General features: G+C 36.4%; 1 protein-coding gene across 1 annotated transcript in view; it reads right to left on the reverse strand.

Moving 5' to 3' along the window:
• Positions 1 to 9121, reverse strand: part of LOC108362743 (delta-1-pyrroline-5-carboxylate synthase-like) — a gene marked incomplete at its 5' end in the record, with an annotated part of 83470 nt that extends 74349 nt beyond the window's left edge. The window contains one exon of the mRNA XM_017615861.1: positions 8966 to 9121. Coding sequence (XP_017471350.1) covers positions 8966 to 9121 — 156 coding nt within the window. The remainder of the gene's footprint in view (positions 1 to 8965) is intronic.
• Positions 9122 to 22223: the final 13102 nt, after the last annotated feature.

Below are 22223 nucleotides of genomic sequence, written 5' to 3' on the forward strand. Positions count from 1 at the left end.
GCCGAGCACAGGTAGCAGCTTGGGCTTTCTTTACATGCAGAGGCTATGTGGCCCTGCTGACCACATTTCCAGCATGAACTGCTTCTGTCTGGGCCTTTGCATGCCGCCTTTTTGTGGCCATACCCCAGACAGCGGAAACACCTTTGGACATCCGCGCGCTCTCAGATGCGGCAGATAATCCAACCTACTCGCAGCTTCCCCTTTTCAATAAGAGTCCGGCCTGGCAGTTCGTCAATTTCCACCACGGCCATTCTTTGTTCTCGCGAGTTTACAGCGAGGAGAGAGACGCGAAGTTGGCCAATCATCTTGTCTCCTAATTCCCCGCGTATAGCGTTCACCACTTCTGTGAGAATACGGCCGTCTCCAAGCTGGCCAATGGCAGTGCACACATTTTCCTTAAATGCTGAGTGGTCGCCACAGCGCTCCATTTCGATGAGCACGCCGTCTTCGTGGGTTTTCCGAACAGATCGAATTATGGTCTCCGTCTTCTCACGTTGGAGCTTACCACGTATCGTTCCCAGCACCTCTGAATAGGTTTTGCCTTCAGCTGGCTTAATGATTAGTTTGGCGAGACTCTTTTTTTTTCTCGCCCTCTTCTTTTTTTTGCGGCTGGCCGCCTCGCCCTTATTGACCAAGGGTTCACCTGGTGCTGGCCCTGGCTTGGGCTTCCTGCTTTTTCAGACCGTTTTTTATTGATTATCTGGTACGGGTTTCTGTGCATTATTATTATTATCATTATTGTTATTAGCGTTATTAATAAAAATATTTTTACTACTATTATTATTATTATTAGTATTTTTTTCTTTTCCGGCTCTCCTGTAGGGGAGTCCGATCGAGTTCGAGCTCTCTTTTGCGAGCCAGGGCCAAAGGGTAGACCCCTTCCGGCGCTGCTCTCGGAGGTAGCTTAGTATATTTAGGCTCTCCTCGATTTGGGCCATACCCGTTTTTATGTCCATGGACACATTTTTCTGCTTGGAGACAGCACTCTTCATCTTCTTCAAGACGAGCCGAATCTGGGCCAATTGCTCATCTTCATTGCCTTCGCAAGTTCTTGCTTGCGGTGGCATGCTTGTCCCTGTTTGCAGCAGCTGGCGTTTGATGACCACCATCCCGGCTGCCGGGAGTTGTCGTTTGCAAAGGTGTACCCTTCTGAACCACGTCGACGGCTTTCTCCGTGCTCGTGGTGCCGGCTTTTGCCTGCAGAGGAGTTTGTGGCGGGGAGCGCACAACTCGACTGCTCTTTCTAAATGCGCTGCATTCTTCCTCGGGAGCATTTACATCTATTACATTTGTTTTTGTTGTTTGTTTAATCATTTCAGTTTCTAGCGGAGACCCACTTCAAGCCGCTATCTCCACACGTAGCACAGTCGCTTTTAAGTGTCCCGAAGTTCCCTTCTCTCAAAGGAGCAGGCCATCGCGAGGGTTGACACAAGTCCTTATGGGATATTGTGTTCAGAGCCAAGACAGCGCAAAACCAGGAGTAAATCTCAACTGGACCTGTGCGGCCAACTAAATGGCGACGTGTATTGAACGTACTTGAAGACCTGCCAGGGTTTTAACGAGACGGAGGCGAGGTGTCACCCTCAAATACTAAAGTGGTTGAATACTGCTCTCGCCAGCCCAATGTCGAATTAATCGTATACATGTTCCAGTATGCCATGTACAGGATCTAACTGATCTCAATCCTGGGATGCTTTTTGGGAGGCGGCATCTGTTCGCCCGGAGACAGGAGATTCATCAAGCATTTCTGATCTTTTAAATCAGGCGCTCGACCACCTCTACCAAGTACCGAGTATTTTTTGTACTTCGATACGCGTGTGCAAGTAGTTCATGGGTATCGAGTGCAAAGTGCAAATATTTACTTGTTTGCTAAATTTGGGAAAACCAACTGAAAATAGGTCTGTGTTGTAGTTTTTTAATCAAAAACGATTAACCACTTGATGTTGCTAGGCTTAAAACTAAAAGAACGCTTGAAAATGGAAAAAAGGTCGTAATTAGCGCAGGATGTGGAGCCAGCGTGTGATTTTCGTCAGCATCGTCTGGAATTCGATTTGAAGCAGAAGAATCAAACACAAGTAAGCGATTAGCTTTCTCATTACTTAACGACTCCTGTTTCGGCACTTTAAAGTAACCCAATTTCAAAATAGGAGGATATCAAAAGACATATTTTTGCTCTTCATAAGCCTTTCTCCACTGTATGTTGTTATATTGTAAACGGTTGTTGAACTAAAATTTCTCGTCTTAGTAAATACTTTCGAGTACAAGTAGAATCGAGTATTCCCTAACGATACTTTGAGTAGCATCGAGTATTCTTTTCGATACTTTTAATGAGTACAGGCATCGAGTACTTGGTGATATCGGACGAACACTAGTAAAGAGATAATAAGTAAAATGAGAGTGATAGTCACATTACATATTAGGTTTAAAATCCAGCATTTCGCTTACGATTTCGGAGTAGTTACTTGGCTTATACTTTCCCAAAAAATTTTTAGTAACTTCAACAAAGAAGTCCACGCAGAACCTTCCAAATTGTTCATAGAATTTAAGAAATCTGTATCCTCTATTTACATTTCTTTTTATGGGCCATCGAAAATTCCCGCTTCAGTCTTTTCTGCGCTTATACCAGGAAATGTTTTCATTATATAAGAAAATCATTGCCCACTTTTGTTTAGCTCCCTAACAAAGTGTGTCATAAGACTCAGCTTTTTGTGCAAGGAGGGCAATATAATTTTATCTCTTGAAACCAAATATGTATTTGCGATAATCTGCTCTCCTAACTCCATCGTCTCACATACTGGCCAATCTCTTTTTTCCCAACGTTGATGCTTTGCGCGACTTTCCCGCAGGCAGAAGTCATTACAACCAACTATCAGCAACTAGCTTTTCTGTTTCTAACATATGACTTCCAAACGTGGTTCCGTGCACAGAAGTGGGAAGCTTTTGACTGCCATTCAACTGGGAGTGGCCAGAAGTGATTCTTGTGCGTACGGTTCGAATAGCGGCTCACAACGTCCGGATATTTATATCCACGAATCCTCTGGGTAGCGACCAAACACCCGTTTGGGAGCGAGCTAAAGTGAGAAGGCGAAAAACTTCGCGTGCGCTGGGTTGGGTCCTGCCACGTTAAAACCCCGCCCAATAAAAAACAACAAACAGCCTCGGATGAGACCAGTGTTGCCACGGACAATTTTTTTTTACCAAAATTGCCTACCAAAACCAATCAAAACCTTCCAAAATTTATTTTGAGCTTATAATTTTTTTTAATGTCAAGTTTGTTAACAGTGTAGATTACGTAACATTTAGTAAAACTAAGATAAAGCTAGTACAATAAAAAATAAGATGCGTATAGCAATTCATTTTACTGTACAGACTTATACAAATGTACATATGTCATACATATTATTATTATTATTATTGCGTCCGGAATACTCGAGCTGCGACCTAAAAATATCAATTGTTCTAAATTGAAATCACTCCAACCTTTGGCTATATAAGAAGTTAAGCATTTTGGAGGGTGCGATGCTCCAAACTTTGCATGGAGAAGACAATCGTTCCCCAAGGCGTATCAGTCTGATATTCATGATACGTGGCAGCCACAAAAGGCTCGGGATCATGCAAGCGCATTTGGGCTCCACGCTTTGCGAGACAGTTAGCCCTTATTTTGCCTTCAAACCTTTCATGTCCCGGAACCCACCACAGCGTTACGCTATTGTGAGCTTCTAGGTGATTCAAAAGAGTTTCACATCCGTCTTAAAAGAGTGGTCGGCAGGCCATAGCTCACTGAGCACTCTCTGAGCACATGTGTGTTTCACACGTATACGAAGAGCGCCATCTGAACAGTGCATTTAATGCACACAGTCTCACTTATTGAATCGTTTTAAATCTATTAGTATGCCGACCACCGGTCTAAAGCCTTTAACGCTGACTAACCGACTTATTTATTGCGGCTCCATTTGTCCTTCTACAAAGACTTTCGTGAACACAGACTTCAATTTCGAAGGCTTCCGCCTGGAACATGGTTGGGTATGTGCCCATTGGCAGACTTTTGTCGAATCTTGGTCCAAGTACGCCTGCCCCAGTACTCCCGTCGTCTATCTTCGATCTGTCGGTATACCATACTTGGGATCCTTCGTCAATCATATTTATTATCGCTTCACCGCAGTCCCTTTCAGAAATTCTGACCTTGTGGGGTTTATAGAAGGATAACTCGGGGTCACCCATGAATGGCTTGTCAACCTCTAAATTATCCCTGACACCAAGGGAATCCATTGGATAGGTGCGCATAGCTCCTGAGATGGCTACGCAGACCAGTCGGTGCAGCTTTTTTAGAGGGCACCCGCATTTACCTGCTTAGTTTTTGGCGACCAGGCCAGTGCCGCATATGCAACAACGGGTCAAAGACCAAAACGTTAGTTTAAATGATATTCCCCATGTCTTGCTATGAAGTCTCTGACAGATATAAAACGCCCTTATAGCCTTGTTGTTAACATTCAAGGGATATGAGTTCCAATTGAGACTTTGTCCAGAGTTACCTCTAGATACTTCTCCTCTTCTGAGAACTCAATTTCTGTCCCTGCCAAAGTGGGTCTAGTCAAGCTGACTTTTCTTCTTTTGATAAGTGGGACAAAGGTGGACTTCAGTGGGTTTATTGGCAAGCCCTTTTCAGCGCACCAGTCTTCAGTACATATGCATACGTATGCAGTTTATCACAACTATGTACATAGTTCAGTTCAAATTAAATTCGATAACTTGTAGGCGCATAAAGTACATATGGATATTCATATTGTATATTGGTAATAATAGGGGTATACATTGTACTTGTATATTTACATGTTTGCGGTCGCCGTTATACGAACGTACCGGTGAAATATTCGTGTAAATAAGGTTACTAAAATATCTGGAGATACATATTATTTATTTTTCGCAAATAACTCTTATTGTCGCAGAACCTACCAAAATTCAATCTAGCCTACCAACCTACCAAATGGAAAAAACCTACCAGTTTTGGTAGGAAAAGCCTATGTATGGCAACCCTGAATAAGATCCCCTTTTTCTGATGACGCCATCTGGAATATTCGGACCCTTAATGAGGATTATTATTTTTTTAATGTGGTGTCGACACCTGGGTACTTAGCATGGATGTACCTCCAAATAAGGCAAGGAAGTATTCTTGATACGCCCCCCGACTCGATGATTTTGTTATAAGTTTGTCCAAAGCAGGTTGGTTGTCTTGAGCACAAAAAACTATCTCTGAAGCAGTTTTCAGTTGTCTGGCTATAAAATGTGAGTCATTTGATGGGGTGGTGTAGCCGAAGGTTGGACAATGACTTCGAGGCGAAGATAACCACGACGGTCTTTGCCACCAAAGCCAGCGAAGAGTCAGTTTATGTTGGAAGCACATACGGTTGCCAGACGTACTGATTTTATCAGTACAGTACTGATTTTTCTACTCTTGTACTGATTTTATTCACTTCTTCAATCAGTACGCTAATTTCCTGACTTTTCAAAATTTGTACTGATTTTACTGAATTTTCAATTCAAACCAAATACTTCAGGGTTTTCTTAAGGTTTTTACATAACGTTGGAACTTCCTTAAACTATACTGTAAAAAGTAAAAAGAAACTAATTTAATTATAGCTGACATGTTTCAGATAATGTATGATATGCCCAATAAATTAATACAACAAAAATATCATTAATTCCCAGCCAGCAAGAAAACGTACATTTTACGAACATTATGTTTTACGAGGGATTCTCGTATCGCCAAAAAGTTAGATAAAAGCTCGTAAACGGTAAAACAAAAAAAATATAATAGAAAGAGGCTTATAGTAATTTGTCAGCACAAGAAAAAATTTTAGTTTTGTTGACAATTTTTCTTCAATCACAATATTTTATAAGTAAGTAGTTTGTTAAATATTCAATTTAAGTAAATTATTAAGTATGTAATTTATTGGCAGACTGGTGCAAATGCAAAGGACGATCTACCACTTTCTTTTATNGTGCAAATGCAAAGGACGATCTACCACTTTCTTTTATAATTAAACTTCTTGTAAGTAGCTACTACATATGTAATTCAAAAATACAAATTAATTTAACGAGTTTTGCAACTCTTTCACAGGCTGCGCGGAGCAACACTAAAGGATTTAAATATTTTAAGTGTAGATAAATATTTAAGAACGTGCTGGTGGAAAATTATTATAGATGAGGTAGCAGAACTTTTCTCGTGGAAGGGAACTGGTACCAAAAGCAGAGCTATTGGTTTGGCAACGACTGCGGCAATAAGAAGTACGGATATTAATATTTTTTACCACTTTTTAATTAATTAAATTTTCCGATTTCCAATGGAGTTTAATCTTTCACTTTATTTTCTTAGGTGCTTTTCGTCAAAAATTTAACTCCAACGAAGAAATTTTTATTTCCGTTGCAAAGAAGCACTTCCAATATGCACACGACCGGCAAAAAAAATTTGCAGCCTATCGGCAAAAAAGATAAAAAATAAATTCAGCTACTTTATAATATATATTAAACCCCTCTTATTTAATTGTTAATTTGTTAATAGATAGTTTTTTAATATTTATTTATCTGAAAATATCTTCACATATACCGTGCCGGGAAAAAATATTGGCACAGAGAATTTTTCGCCATGAATGCAAAGTTTTTTATTCTGATTTCTTCTCTAATTGTTTTTTATAAAAATATAGTTAGTATGAAGTTCTACTTTCAAATCAGATTTTTTAGAAAAATTTTAAGTATGCAGTTTTATAGCGCATTTAATTTTAGTATAATAAAGTGCGCGCTTGAATAAATAGAAAACCTCTTTGTTTTTTGGCAATTTTTTATACGCAGTTTCTTCCATACAAAAAAAAATGTTGCACATAATTTGCATGGAAGGTACTGCGTGAAAAAATTGCCAAAAATCAACGCGGTTTTCTGTCAACTTCAAGCTTGCACTATGTTATACTAAAATATAATGGGATATAAAACTGCATACTTAGAATTTTTCTCAAAAATCTGATTTGAAAGTAGGTCTTCATACTAACTATATTAAAAAAACAAAATTTGCGAAAAGAAATTCAAGTAAAAAACTTTGCATACATTGCGAAAAATTCTCTGTGCCAATACTTTGATCCTGCACTATAAATATTTATTAATTATAATTCCATTCAATAAAAGAACTACAATAATTTGAATTAATTAATTGCCTCTATTTTTAGCATTCAAAAACAGTAGATAAAGCAGTGTTAAAAGACGCTTTTTTAACGTAAATTAATCGTTTACGAGACTCGTTTACAATTAAAAAACGGACGTAAAAATATTCGCATACGAATGCTTTTTCGATCCGTTTACGACTGTTCGTAGGCGATGCACAATTTAAAGCGAAAAAGTGCTCGAAAATGAGTCGTAAACGGCTATCATAAACGATTTTTAATCCGGTTTTTCTTCAAGAAAATATCCAATTACGAGCTTGTTTACGATGATTTTGCTGGCTGGGTTGTATGGGCATATCGCCGGGTCGTTACGTAACAGCTGCGATAATTTGATGGAGCTTAAATTATTTAAAAAGAAGGCTGACGTTTTTTGTCGTATGTTGCTAGTTACCTCGAAAATAACTTTCAGTTTAATAACAACAAATTTGAATATTCGATTGGCTTTTGCCCATAACTTAGAGTTCACAATTTCACAATTTACTGACATTGTAAAAGAGTTTAGCATAGAGTTAGATACTCTTTTTGCGTAGTTGAAAAAATTAGTTTAAGTCATGAGGAACTATACATAGATGAAGTCATTAAATCGTGGTACTTTTCCACAGTTTGAAAAAATATGTAATTTTTTTTTTTTTTTTTTTTAAGAATAATCTTTGCTTCCTAACGCAAAGAGAGAAACCGACTTATAATTACAATTTTTGAAAGTGAGCTTCAAATTAAAAGTAATTTTAATTAAATATATAGAATTCTTTGACTATTTAAACACTGAAGATGGAAATGATCTTATTATTGCTATTCAAAAATGTCATAAATATAAAATAATTTATTGGCTTCTGTGTACAATTATGGGTACACTCATGTTAAAATGAATAACACTTTTATTTTTATGAACTATATTTTATTTAAAAACACGTACTCTGGCGTTTTAAAATATTATTTGTTACTTACATTCATAATTTTGCTTTGAATAAAAAAGTACTGAAAAGTACTGATTTTTTTAGCATGATAAAGTCTAACGTACTGATTTCGCGCATAAAAAAATCTGACAACCCTAGAAGCACATGTAATCAGTATAATGTCCTAAGTTAAAAAAAAATGATAGCTCCTATGCACAAAAACTATTGTTGGCCAGTGTTATCCGCTTACAACGACATGTCAAAAGCTTATGAATTCATAATACGTTTGTGTAAGATTGTTCATATTCTACTCTTTAATTGACGTTTTAGGCATAACGGTTGTTTGTAACGACACGTGACCGACACTACCAATGCCCACCTCCCACAATTAACTCAGTAAATAATAATTTTTAGAAATAAATGAGGCTAGCGCGAAGTTTTGGAAAATGGACGTGGTCCCGTCCACTTATGATTTACCGATTTCTTCCAAACTAGGAACGAATATTTCATTAAGTTTGATTAAACATATTATCGAAAATATTTGAAATAGGGGAAAACGCTTCTGTGTTATAAGCAGATTACAGAAAGGCGAAGAACAAGTATTTCAGTGTACCGAGTTTTTTAAAGTTCAAATTCACCCGAAGTTTTACTTTTTTTAATTGTTTTAATTAATTGTTAAATAAAGTTTGAATTTCGGTTCACGGCTGCACGGGGTGCCAATTAGCGGAATATTTAAAACTCTACATTTCCGAAAACATGTCAAATAAGGCCTCGAAATTGAAAGGTGATACATATATTTACCTACAAAAATAAATGCAGACAAATATATGTATGTAAATATGTCCGCTACAAATTTATACTAACCTGTTCGACAATGGATGCCAGCCGTCCTAGTGCTAAGCCATGGTTGTCTTCGCGTGTGATGACTGCACTACCAAGTTTCACCACTAGACGCCGCGCATACTTCAGTTGGCTTCTTTCTGTGAATGTGGCCTGTTTGCGCTTTTCCGACAAAATACTCTTAAAATAAAAAAAATATAAAAATCAAGTTAATCTAAGTATATATATGTAAATGGTGTGAAAAATTTATAGTAATTAGGTATATTAATCCCGGGATCCCGGGATCCCGGACTTTTTAAGGCCTCGAAAATCCCGGGATTCTTGGCAAGTAATCCCCGGATTTTCGGGATTTGTAATTTGCACTGATGGCAATAATAGAAACTCCTTTTCTTGACCAGTATTGGCTATATTTCTTTTTTTATTTAATAATTAATATTTTTTTATAAATGTCTAGCTCATTAGACATATACCGCGCAATAGTAAATTTTAAACACAAATATCCATATATTCGCGAAACCATGGGCCAAATATAGTAAAATTGCGTTTTTAGTTTTTCACTCTGACGTCAGTAATTTAAAAATTATTTAAAAAATTCAGAGAAATGTGCTTGGAGGAGAAGTATGGGTATAAAATTAATGCGGAAATCCTGTAGAATTTAAGCAGATTCAAGTTTCTGGTGCAGAAGGGCTGGTAAATATTGAAAATATCATTTTAAAATTTTATCCTTGAAATTTCGCAATATTTGAATGGTGAAAAATACTCTCGCTTCTCATAAGGTCGCGAAATTTCTAATTTCCATTAGTTTTCGGACATTAACCTACGCTCCAAAGTAAGTAGTGAGTGGAAAAACATTTTAAGTGCGGGTGACCATGGCCAATTTAGAATTAACAAGCGTTATGCAAACGTGCAATAATGGTAAAAAACGTAAAGTACATTTCGAAAATTGGAATGATATGAATAATAAGAGGCTAGTAAATAGTGGTGAAGAATATTCAGGAGGAAATGGGAAAGATGTATAAAAAAAATTACCAGAAACGGTAATGTGGAAAACGTTGTAAGTGAAGGAGCTTTGTTAATATCAATTTTGGTTTTTTATTCCCCAAATTTTCAACTGCGCTTGTTCTCTTCACTGCTCAAGCTTCATATTGGATACTATTCAAAAGCATTTCTCCAATTTTTATAAAATGACCTATGATAAACAATCAAAGAAACCTTATTGTTATATTTATTACATTCATTTGTCGAAAAAGGTTATAAGCGCCACCAGCAAAGATGCTAGGCTTACTGGAAAAACGTGTTATCATCATCCATTGGGTTTTGGATATAAAACGTTTTTTCCATCATTAAAATTTTATAAATCTTTTTTTGACTTGAAAGATATATATGGATATAAATTTTAATTCACGGGCAAGTTTCTTGGAGACTGCTGCACCGGAAAATGGAAAACTAAATCAAATGACTTTATGTGCGTCGTCAAAAACGTTTTTTTTCCATTCCTGAAAACTTATAATTATGTCGCCTACAACGTTNACTCTCCGGGAATGTCGGAAAATTGGAAAAATTTAAAATTTATTTTTATGTATGGAATTTTGTGTGCAATTCCTTCGGAATGGCATTCGAATGAAAAATAGAAAATTTTAAGTGGAAAACTCTGAAAAATTCCATATGAACGCAAAAATTTTTAATTTTTTTCGACGAAATCTTGGAAAGTTTCGGATAATTGTGAAATTCATTGGGAGCATGAATCAATGGGCAACAAAGTTTTACTTTTTCCGATAGGTGGCGCAGGGGTCGAGCTACGTTAAAAAATGCATTTGGTACGTTGGTAGCCTTTTGCCTAGATTAGGATTCCGTTATGTGGGCCAGGAACCGATCTATTCGAAAAAGGCTGCTTTATGGTCCAATTTTCTTGAAATTTGGCACGTAGGTAGCTTATTGGCTGGGTTAACATATAGGATATTTTTCTGATAGGTGGCCCAGATACCGATCTATTCCAAAAAATCTTATTTATGGTTCGATTTGCTTGAAATTCGATACCCGTATTATAGACATGGGTAGAATAGAATTGAGCCATTGTTTTACAGTTCGAAAGGTGTTTGAAGGCGGCGCAAACATCCGCGTATTGACTATTTAACAATACTTATTACACAGGCCAACAAAAATGGAAAACAATTTGATGCAGCAAATGTGAACGCTATTTTTGCCGAATTTTTGTGTGCTGATAATGAATCCGTAAGTACAAGGTTTCCATCAGCTCCAGATTTTAAGAAAAACGAGGTCAAAGTGTCNATCCATTGGGTTTTGGATATAAAACGTTTTTTCCATCATTAAAATTTTATAAATCTTTTTTTGACTTGAAAGATATATATGGATATAAATTTTAATTCACGGGCAAGTTTCTTGGAGACTGCTGCACCGGAAAATGGAAAACTAAATCAAATGACTTTATGTGCGTCGTCAAAAACGTTNCTTTTTTCAATACTTGAGAAGCTCTAGCAAAGAAACAAAAGGTAATACCTTTCACTTAGACCTAAATTAAAGCTAGAACTCTCAAATACTATCCTTGCATATTCATGCACCCTTGCTTGATGGTCACTTATAGTAATTTGTTGAACAGGAATAACTGATTTTNTAATTATGTCGCCTACAACGTTATTCGCGGCGACCATTCATTTGTTTTTGAACAAATTATATGTTAAGGGCTTATATAAACTCGATAGCATCCTCGAGTTTTGTTCTTCTAACTTTGTCAGCTTAAAAATTACCTATTCGTCCTTGTGAATCCNGTTTTGTAACCGGTAAATTAAGTTCCTGCCAAATTTTAAACCCTTTTCGAATTCTATGTACTCTTGTAAGCGGTAAATTTTGTTACCATCTCATAAGCTGGTAACAAATTATTGCCCCGTGAAATATGCAATGCCAGAATTTCCACAATTCTTCATGAATATTTTAACTGCATTACCAACGGAANTAATTTTTTAAATTGTAAAGAAATTTCCTATTGCATTTGTTACCCACATTTTTTTCTAGATTGCATTGAATTTTTTAACAATTTTTGGAATTAATAATATCTTTGAAATTACAAAGTCCTNGAATATTTTAACTGCATTACCAACGGAACTAGAATCGCGGTGACAAGAACTGGTAACATTTTTTGGTAATCAAATTTTCCGGTTACTAAAGCTTTGGTAACGTGCAGAATAGACCTGTTAGGCTTAAATTAATCATTGGACTTCGGACTTCAATCCCTGAAAATACCATTCCTACACGTTAACCCTCAGGTCACCTATAGCCTTTATAAAACAGCTAACACTGATTTTTACACCTTTTTTCAATTCCATATTTTTTCAATATTTTTTTATTGACGATAAAAAGTAAATGAGTACACTGAAAATAAAATTTCGTAAAAGTGCTACGACAAACTTCCGTAGTCTTGATTTTTGTACAATGTACGAAACTTTCGTTCATAATACGATCACATTTTTCACAACGAAACAAGATTTTACGAACCATACGTAAATATAACGAAAGGACTTTCGTAAGGCATTTTTTCAGTACAATTTACGAAATCTTACGTTTATTTTACGAAACACATTCGTAAAGCACTGAACAAATTTCTGTACGAATAATTTTGTATATTGTAGGAAGGCATTCGTAATATTTATGTATGGTTTTAAAATTTACGAAATCTACAATTCTGTATTCGTACAATTTAGTTAATACTTTCGTATAAAGTATTAATGCAGAAACATGTTTTTTAAATTCGTACAACATACGAATATTTTCGTACAATATACTCAATTACCGGCAGTTTAACATTTCATCATATTTTTATGTATCGCTTGTCATTGCGGAATTACTTGTTGGCTGCTGTGAGCCATATAATATAATTTTAAACGTTTTAAAAAGGGATTTGCTGGATAAAAAAAAAAACAATACAAAATTAAATATTAAAGCTGTGGATGTACTATGCTTTCAAGCATACAATGTTCTTAACATCGCCTTTGCTGCGCCTTGCGTTGCAATGTGGGACTTGATAAATAGGCAATTTCATCAGTTACCTATCAACGGCAAGCCTAAGCCAGGAGTACTTCTTAATGAAATTAAAAGTAAGTACATGTATTATTTGTCACTGAAACTTGCTTTTCAGACGCCTTAAATTTTCCTTTAATTTATAGTCGTCAAGGAAACAAACATCGATGAAGCTGCGAATCTGTCAAGTGCCTCTACATAAAAATATTATAATGTTTAAGAAAGTAAAACCAGTATTTATACCCGAGCGCACTTGTGCACAAGGGTATTATAACTTTGTTCACATAACGGTTGTTTGTAACAGGCAAAACGAATCGAGATAGATATAGACAAATGTATACATAAATGATCAGAATGAAAAGAGAAATCGATTAAGCGGTGACTGTCTGTCCGTCCGTCCGTCCGTCCGTCCGTCCGTCTGTGCACACGATAACTCGAGTAAAAATTGAGATATCTTAACGAAACTTGGTACGTGAACTTCTTTTGGGCGTAGGACGGATGGTATTGAAAATGGGCGAAATCGGACAATAACCACGCCTACCTCCCATATAACGGTAATTTTCAGAAATACGAAAACTGCGATATTTTAGTAACTACTGAAGATAATTCACTCAAAATTGATACTTACAATGAGTTTCAGACGGAAAACATGAATATTATAAATTTTTGGAAAATGGGCGTAGCCACGCCCACTTATGGTTACATGTGTATATCTTGGTAACCGCTACACCAATTTCTTCCAAACTTGGCACAGTTGTTGGTCCTGGTACAGCATACCAAATGGCCGAAAATTTCTAAAATCGGACAATAACCACGCCCACATCCCATATAACGGTAATTTCGAGAAATACAAAATCTTCGATAAATCAGTAAATATTGAAGCTAATTTATTCAAAATTGATGGTTGCAACAATTCTTTACCAAGAAATACGTTTATGACAAAATTTTGGAAAATGGGCGTAGCACCGCCCACTTGTGATCACATATATGTATCTCGCTAACCGTTCTAGCAATTTGTACCAAGCTCGGTATGGTTATTGTGCTTGCCACATAAAAGCAAACCGTTGAAAATTGTTGAAATCGGACTAAAATTGAGGCCGCTTTTCATATAACGGTAAATTTCAGATATGCTTGAAATTTCAATATTTCGAAATTTAAGGACGCTAATTTACTTAAAATGTATACACCCCGGCTTATCATGTAGCGGTAGCTTTCGGAAAGGTGGAAAACATATATTTAATACTTGCGCCGGGTATTTAATGTTCGGCTCCGCCCGAACTTAGACTTTCTTACTTGTTTTTATATTCTTTCATATTTTATATCTTATTATATTTAGTTTTGTTGAGTCTCATAGTTTAATACTTTGCATCAATATACTTTGTTGAATGAAGTCTAAGCAATAAAAAAATATGTAGTATAGAACCTATTCGTATGCATATAAATAAAAGACTTAAGTTTTATTATATGCAATATAACCTTTTTTATTAATTCTAAACTACAGTGTAGTCAGAAAATTGTTCTTCTTCTTTCGTAGAACGTATGATTGCTTTTATTATTAACACTATAAAAAACATGACTTAAAATTAGCGATAAACACAAAATAAAAGTGTTGTGTTATAATTCGTAATATGTTTTTTACAGTGTGGAGAATGAAAGCAAAATCGCACATTCTACGAAACAAGCGCAGATTTTACGAAAATAATTTCGTTAAATATACGAAATATTTCTGTGCATTTTACAAAAATTTCGTAAAAAACTAAGAAATAGCACGAAACTCTTTAGTAAATAGTACTAAATTCTTTAGTAAATAGTACGAATACATTCGTAAAATGTACTAAAGATCTGATGCCTCATATTTTCATCGTATGTATGAAAACGGTTTTATACAATCAACGAAAACTTTCGTGGCTCAAAATGACGAAAAATTTCGTAAGATTTACGCAAGTTTTCGTTATATTTACGCAGATTTTATTTTCAGTATCATTGCTAGAGCTTCTCAAATATTGCAAAAAGCGCGATTTTTTACACTTTCACCACATTTTTCTCAAAATCTGGAGCTGATGGAAGCTTTATACTTACGGATTCTTAATCAGCACAAAAAAGCCTATCAGAAACAGCTTCAACATTTGCCGCACCAAACTCGGTGTTGCCCTGTGTTACCTACACTAATTATAGGTGCGTTCGCGTAGCTGTTAATTGTTCAAGTTTAACCAAAACTTACAGGTTTTTGCGTTCGCGTACGCAAAAAACTTGCAAAGTAGGGGAAATTGAGAGAGCAAAGTGACATTTCATTTTGAGGGGAAGCTGTTAGTTTCTGTTGGAAAAATTTTTGCCAACAGCAATTTGCCAACAGGGAAACAGCTGATCAAAAACAGCTGGTAGGAATTTACGCAAATCACAAAATTGAATTTGATGGTTTGGAAGATAAAAATTACAAAATGCGACTAAGTAAACTTGTAAGAAATAAGTAGTTATTTGTTTAATCAATAAACTGTGTCAGTATAACACTTTGCGATGACTTTTCGTACGTTACAAATTTTACACTTTTGTATGTAAACAAAAATTATATCAGCTGTTTGTCTAACTTGCAAGTTTCTGCAAATTTTCTGTTCGCGTACTATTTTGGATATTTCTCTCTTGTGAGAGAACAGATGACATTGCGCCGGAATTTGGCAGTTGGTTGGTTTCTGCTGGAGATTTTAAACGAACGCACCTTATATAAAAAGAAGCTCCTTCTTTTTATAAGAGGTGATCTCGCGAACGGCTGTTCCGAATTTTTGAAATTTTGCGGACTTTCGATATATTAAGGGAGCGTGGCATCACCCATACATATCGAATTTTTCATACCGTATATCTCTGGAAGTATTGGTGGTAGTGTCCTGGAAATTGGTATAGAGATTTTGGGGTTACTGGAAAAGGGACGTGGCGCTTTCCAAACATATTGAAACTTTTGCCTATCTGTATATATATATATATCCACAATACAGTGTTTTTTTTTTCATAATAAATTTTTTTGTTATTTTTTTATAAAAATATAGCTCATGTGGCATCAAATGGCACCAAATTGAGTATGCAGTTTTGTAGTTTACTCAATTTCAGTATCATAAAGTGCAAGTTTTAAATGGCTTTAAGTTACCGTTGATTTTTGAGAATTTTTTTCGCTGATGATGTTGCGCATTTTCTCCGTATATCGAATACGTGATAGTTTTTTTTGGATGGGAAAAAGAGTGAAGAGTGTCAGTTGTAACAGATTTATTCTGGTGGCTTAACTCCTCCTAAATGACCGACCCGATTTTAATGATAATTTTTTAATGATTATTTTTAGTGGCGCTGGAGCCGAGTTATAGCTAAAAATCGTCGATTCGGAGGCACCATGGATCAAAGTCAAATTACTCCCGTTAAATCACCCATCAGAACTATTGCGGTCCTTGCTTTACGGTGACTAAACAGAATGTGGACCAATGATACTCACCAGTTTAGAAATTGCCACCAACTATACTATACAGATTCAAGGACGATTCACTATCGAGCCGTAAGGACTTCTTCCCGGTATAACGCTTTCGTCGGGTTATTTAAGACGGCAATGGAGGATATGCTTTCTGTTTCAATAAAAAAATTAATTTTGGGCGGGAAAAAGTTCGCCGGGTCTGCTAGTTTAGTATATTATATACACATCGCCCATTTACTTTATTAGTGTCATAACTCAAAAGAGCAAAACTCAAGATAAACGGCTTTTAACTTTTGAATTTACATACTATACTCCGGACCTCAAAAACGCCGGGATCCCGGGATTGGCATCTCTAGTGGCAACCCTGATCGAAAACATTTTCGGACCAAAGTTCCTACCAATACCTTCCATTTGATATCCGATGTTTTAGATAAATTGTGTAGAATCTAAAATAAGTGGCAACTAATATCCTAAGGGATAACACTTAGTAAATAAGGAAAGCATTGTTTAAGACCCTACTATTGGTACCTGTTACGATGATTTTCACACCTGGCACATCGAATGTTTTTCAGCCTTTACATATTAGTATGTAAGCAGCAAAGCATCCCTGGCTCATTCGGCACTTTAAGTACCGCTCTGTATGAGCAGGTAACAATAGCGAGTGCAATGTTGGGTCGAAGTAATAAATGAATTTCAGATTTTCGCAGTGAATTGTTAGCGCAAAATATTGACTTTTTATTTCTCGCCCAACGTCCCAACATTCGAAAATATTTGTGGCATAATAATATATTTTTGGAAAATTACTTATCTATGATGAATCCACATTCAGTGGATGTGACTGCCAGCGACGGACAGCTGCCGTTATTGGTGATGGGTAACGGGACGTCAAAGACTGTTTCTGAGACATCAGTAGCCAAATGCTTTGAGCTCGCTGTTACTGCTGGGGCTGAGGTGACATTGGCTGGTCTTCATTCGACGAAATCAGTGGAACATCGAGCGTTCCTATGTGTTATATCTTCCGATGGGTACGCACAATCTGGAACATTATCGCACACCTAGATCTAAAGTGAGCTAACTCAAAATTCATAGAGGAAAATTTAACTGCTTGGGGATCGTACAGATGTAGTAGTAGTAGTTTTTAGTTAATGTCAGTGTTGCCAGAACTTTTTGGACGAACCGGCTAAATTGGCAAATAAAACCGGCTAAAAACGGCTAAAATGTTTCAACTAAATTTCACATGTTTTATTTAAATAAATGATGAGTAAAAAGACTATTTCTTGGAGAGAAGTTACGAATTCGAGCCGGAAAAAATTTTGCCAGCAAGAATTTGCAATTAGGAAAAACATATGATTGTGGCACATGGTTGGAGTTTTTTTCGACGATAATTTGAATACACAAGTTCGTTAAATTTAAAAATTTACAAACTGGAGCTATTTTAAAATGAAAAATTTAAGTTAATACTTGTTTACTTAATTAATTTAGTTAATTCCAATGATTTGAAAGGTACTCGGCAAAAAAACAAAACTGTATTCTTAATCGCAATGCAATCTCAACCAGAGTCGATATAGTAAACCCGACAAAGAAATTGAAACGTATGTTGAAGAAAGTCGGGCTGACAAGATATATACACGTAGATCCTATTTTTTGCCCCTCTGAAAGAATTTTAAAAATTCTGTACAAATTTCTTTTGTTTGAAATACAACCGTGGACACTAGCTGGCAAAAAAGCTTGCAAATTTGCGTTCGTACAGAAAATTGCAAGTTTCTCTACATGAGAGAGAATTTGGGAGCATTTTTTCTTACTATCTGATATTTTGAGTGATAATTCTCGCTGGATTTTCGACGAACAAACCTATTGTCTTCCCTACAAGGCCTTTTCAGACTGACCGATTCTCAATACACTCAAATAGAAACCAATACACATAAAAACTGCTGTAAAAATGTCCCTTCAATTTTAAGGCAGTAAAACAACGACCTTTAGTTAACATCAACCGAGGCCATATGTTGACAAGGGATGCAAAATCACAGTTACACAAAAGAACTGGTCAGATTTTTCACAAATCCCTTCAATTCTGATGTAAAATATGATGTTAAAAAACTGCATTTCACTGCAATTTCATACAACCCTGCCTGACATGAAAATTTTCTCCACCATAAGGCTATTAGCCATTTCTAACAGATTTTGGGTCGCTTAGTCAAAAATGGAAACATATCGAGACCCAACCGCCAAAATAACGTAAGCAACATTTTTTTCAAAATTTTCTTTCTGATGCAGAAATTCATCTAGATGTTCTAGTAATATTTCTGCATCAAAAAGAAAATTTTGAAAAAAATGTCGCTTACGTTATTTTGGCGGTTAGGGCTCGATATATACATATTTGAAATTTAAGAAAACAAGGCAAATAGCAAAATCGCCTAAAAACGGCTAATTTTTTTCTGCAAAACGGCTAACAAATCGGCTGCCGGCTAAATCGAAATTTCTCCGGCTGTTTGATATCGCAACCGGCTAAATCTAACCGGAAAACAGCTAAAATGGCAACACTAGTTAATGTATACAATCATGCTAAACCTACGCTATCAACGTGGGCAGGTGTTAGCTTACAACTCGACAAGTCTCATTCAGGGTTGCCAACCATACTTAGCTATGAAGTGCCATATTGAGGATAAAACAGTGCCGAAATGTGCCAAATAGAAAAGTAAAGCCAAAAAAGCTGTCATTCTTTTTAGTTCTTCTCATTTAGCATTAAAATAACAAACACATTCCTAAAACAAAAGTCCAATGCAAAGTAAGATAAACCAGTTGTATACACTATAGAAATTATAAAATTTTAGTTGACAAAAATAAGTACACGCAAAGGAGTTCAAAAGTGCCAAACTGAAAAATTAAGTGCCATTTGAAGTAAAATACGGCCGAAAATGGCAAATTAAAAATTCTAAACAACACCACACTCTCGTGTGATCTTCACTTAGCTTTTTAAAACGCTTTTCTCAACTTGCAATGTTGTATGACCAGACCACCATTTATACTATAAAACGTCGACCGTCAAGCTGTTCGGTCGTGTAAACGCTGTGTTCTCGATATCTGTGCTAAATTCGGTTGTATTTTGCTTTAAAATGCCCTGTGTTTGCGGTCAGAAAGTTGACCGCGGGCTGCCCTAAATACGGTGTGATAATTGCAATGAATATTTCCACCTTTCGTGTGTTAAATTATCGCAAGATGATGTTGATTTTTTGCAAAAATCCAATCACTCATTTTATTGTAAAATCTGTACAAAAGTGCGCCGCAAATCTTTTCGTTCGCTGTCTCCACCTCTTGTACCAATAAAATCAGTAACGGATTCTGTAAATTCTCTTGCTGCTGCTGCTAAGACTGTTTTTATACACGGAAACTTTTGTCCACGCGATTTTTCACATTCCCTTTTTGGTGTTGCTCGTTTCATTTACGCACGGCGATTTGTATGTATGCAATTGTTGTTGTCAGCTGTGAAAAGCGGTTCAATTTACACAGACGAACGAGAGCACAAAGCGTATTGCCCGAGCACGAGCAACTCGGTGCCCCTCTCCTTTCCTCGTCACGCTCTCTCCTACAAACGTCGAGTTGCGGCAACAAAAATCACCGTGTGTAAATGAGCACTAATCAACCAAAGCAACAGTCGCAGAATGCGAACTCAACTGGTGTATTGCCAAAACATAAACAACAATCGCAGAGTTTGGATACGATGCAATAATACAAGGTGGTATCAGTTGCGACAGCTCGATTTGACACTGCCTTAGCTCAGTAGAATAAGAAGAAAACGGGAAGAAATTAATCCCCATTTGGGGGAAATATATAAAATTTCATATATAGAATATTCGTAATGAAATGAAATAAAATAATATAAAATGCCTTTTTTAGAAAAAAAATGTGTATACCTACTGAGAATAAATAAAAAAAATTCAACTATATTATTAGGCAAAGAATTGTTAAAGAAGTAACACTGTTTCACCTAGGGCAGTCAATATGGCGGAATTAGAGCGAGNGTAAAATGCCTTTTTTAGAAAAAAAATGTGTATACTGAGAATAAATAAAAAAAATTCAACTATATTATTAGGCAAAGAATTGTTAAAGAAGTAACACTGTTTCACCTAGGGCAGTCAATATGGCGGAATTAGAGCGAGAAGTTGCCAACCGATAGCACCTTGTATTATTGCATCAATACAAAAACAAAACCTCGATCACCCGAAAGCTACTGTATTGGAGTCAATGCTCAAGTCTGTGCTTGATGAAGTCGTTGGTCTTAGAGCAGAGAATGTGCGAATGTTTTCTCTGCTGCAAATATTGTACGATGATAAGAACATCTTGTTAAAGAAAGTTGATAATCTCCAAGCTGAGCTGGACACTTTGATGAGTATACTACGCAATAAAAATTGCACTCTTGCTGTAGACGCTGCTGATATTGAAAATATCCCTCCTGCTGCTTCAAACATCTCTACTAATGCTGCTACCATTGCCGCTGACGCCGCTGTTGAAGTTGTGAGTGAAACCGCCGCTGACGCTGCTGCTGCCGTTGACAACATTCTCTCTTTTGCTACTTCTACTAGCAGTGCCGCTCTGCCCACAACTAATATGCTCTATTCCCATGTCGCTGGAAAAATTACTGCTGCTAACACCCGATTTACATGATTCAAGTACTTGGAAGCAGTTTTTGCTCATTCTCTTTTGTGTTTTATATTTGCTTTTACACGTTTCAATTCTGTTGAATTCAAGTTTTTGGTTCTTTAAATGGGAAGCAACGAAAATGCCAAAAGCAAAGCAAGAAAGTTGAAACGACTTGACGGTACAGACGCATGTGTACTCGTCCCTTTTCTTCTCACGCCCTCTCGTCCACATGCGAGCAGAATTGAATTCAATACTTGAACTGTGTAAAAGCAGTCTAATACTAACCACGGTGGAGAGAATAGAGAAGGTGGCGCCGATGGCAATACCGCTAATCGGTTCTCAGTCAATTTGACAGAATCAGCTGTTTTGCTGACGTCACAGTCGAGATGACAGAAGTAGTGATGTGCTGAGTCAATACTTTTAAGTATCCAATACTCTCGATACTGGATACCGAAACGTTTAGGTTTCGAATAAAAGCGCACATGGGCCAAAAATATGGAAAAAACGGTTCACTCGCCTATCAAAACCCGAATGTAGGAGCCAATAGACCTTTTAATACTGATTCAAATGAAAGATGTATATATGTCGGTTCGAGGCCATAATACAGAGAAACTCTTACTTGTTTGTAGCATTTTTGTTCCAGCTGAATCGGACGATATCATTTCTGTAGGCCTGACAGCAGATTCTGTAACCAGTTAGCGACAATTTTCGGATCGGTATCGGTTTTNCGGGAAGAAATTAATCCCCATTTGGGGGAAATATATAAAATTTCATATATAGAATATTCGTAATGAAATGAAATAAAATAATGTAAAATGCCTTTTTTAGAAAAAAAATGTGTATACTGAGAATAAATAAAAAAAATTCAACTATATTATTAGGCAAAGAATTGTTAAAGAAGTAACACTGTTTCACCTAGGGCAGTCAATATGGCGGAATTAGAGCGAGAAGTTGCCAACCGATAGCACCTTGTATTATTGCATCAATACAAAAACAAAACCTCGATCACCCGAAAGCTACTGTATTGGAGTCAATGCTCAAGTCTGTGCTTGATGAAGTCGTTGGTCTTAGAGCAGAGAATGTGCGAATGTTTTCTCTGCTGCAAATATTGTACGATGATAAGAACATCTTGTTAAAGAAAGTTGATAATCTCCAAGCTGAGCT

This window comes from Rhagoletis zephyria, unplaced genomic scaffold, assembly GCF_001687245.7.
Source record: "Rhagoletis zephyria isolate East Lansing unplaced genomic scaffold, Rhagoletis_zephyria_1.1 Rzeph_scaffold_01083, whole genome shotgun sequence".
Classification (NCBI taxonomy): Eukaryota; Metazoa; Arthropoda; class Insecta; order Diptera; family Tephritidae; genus Rhagoletis; species Rhagoletis zephyria.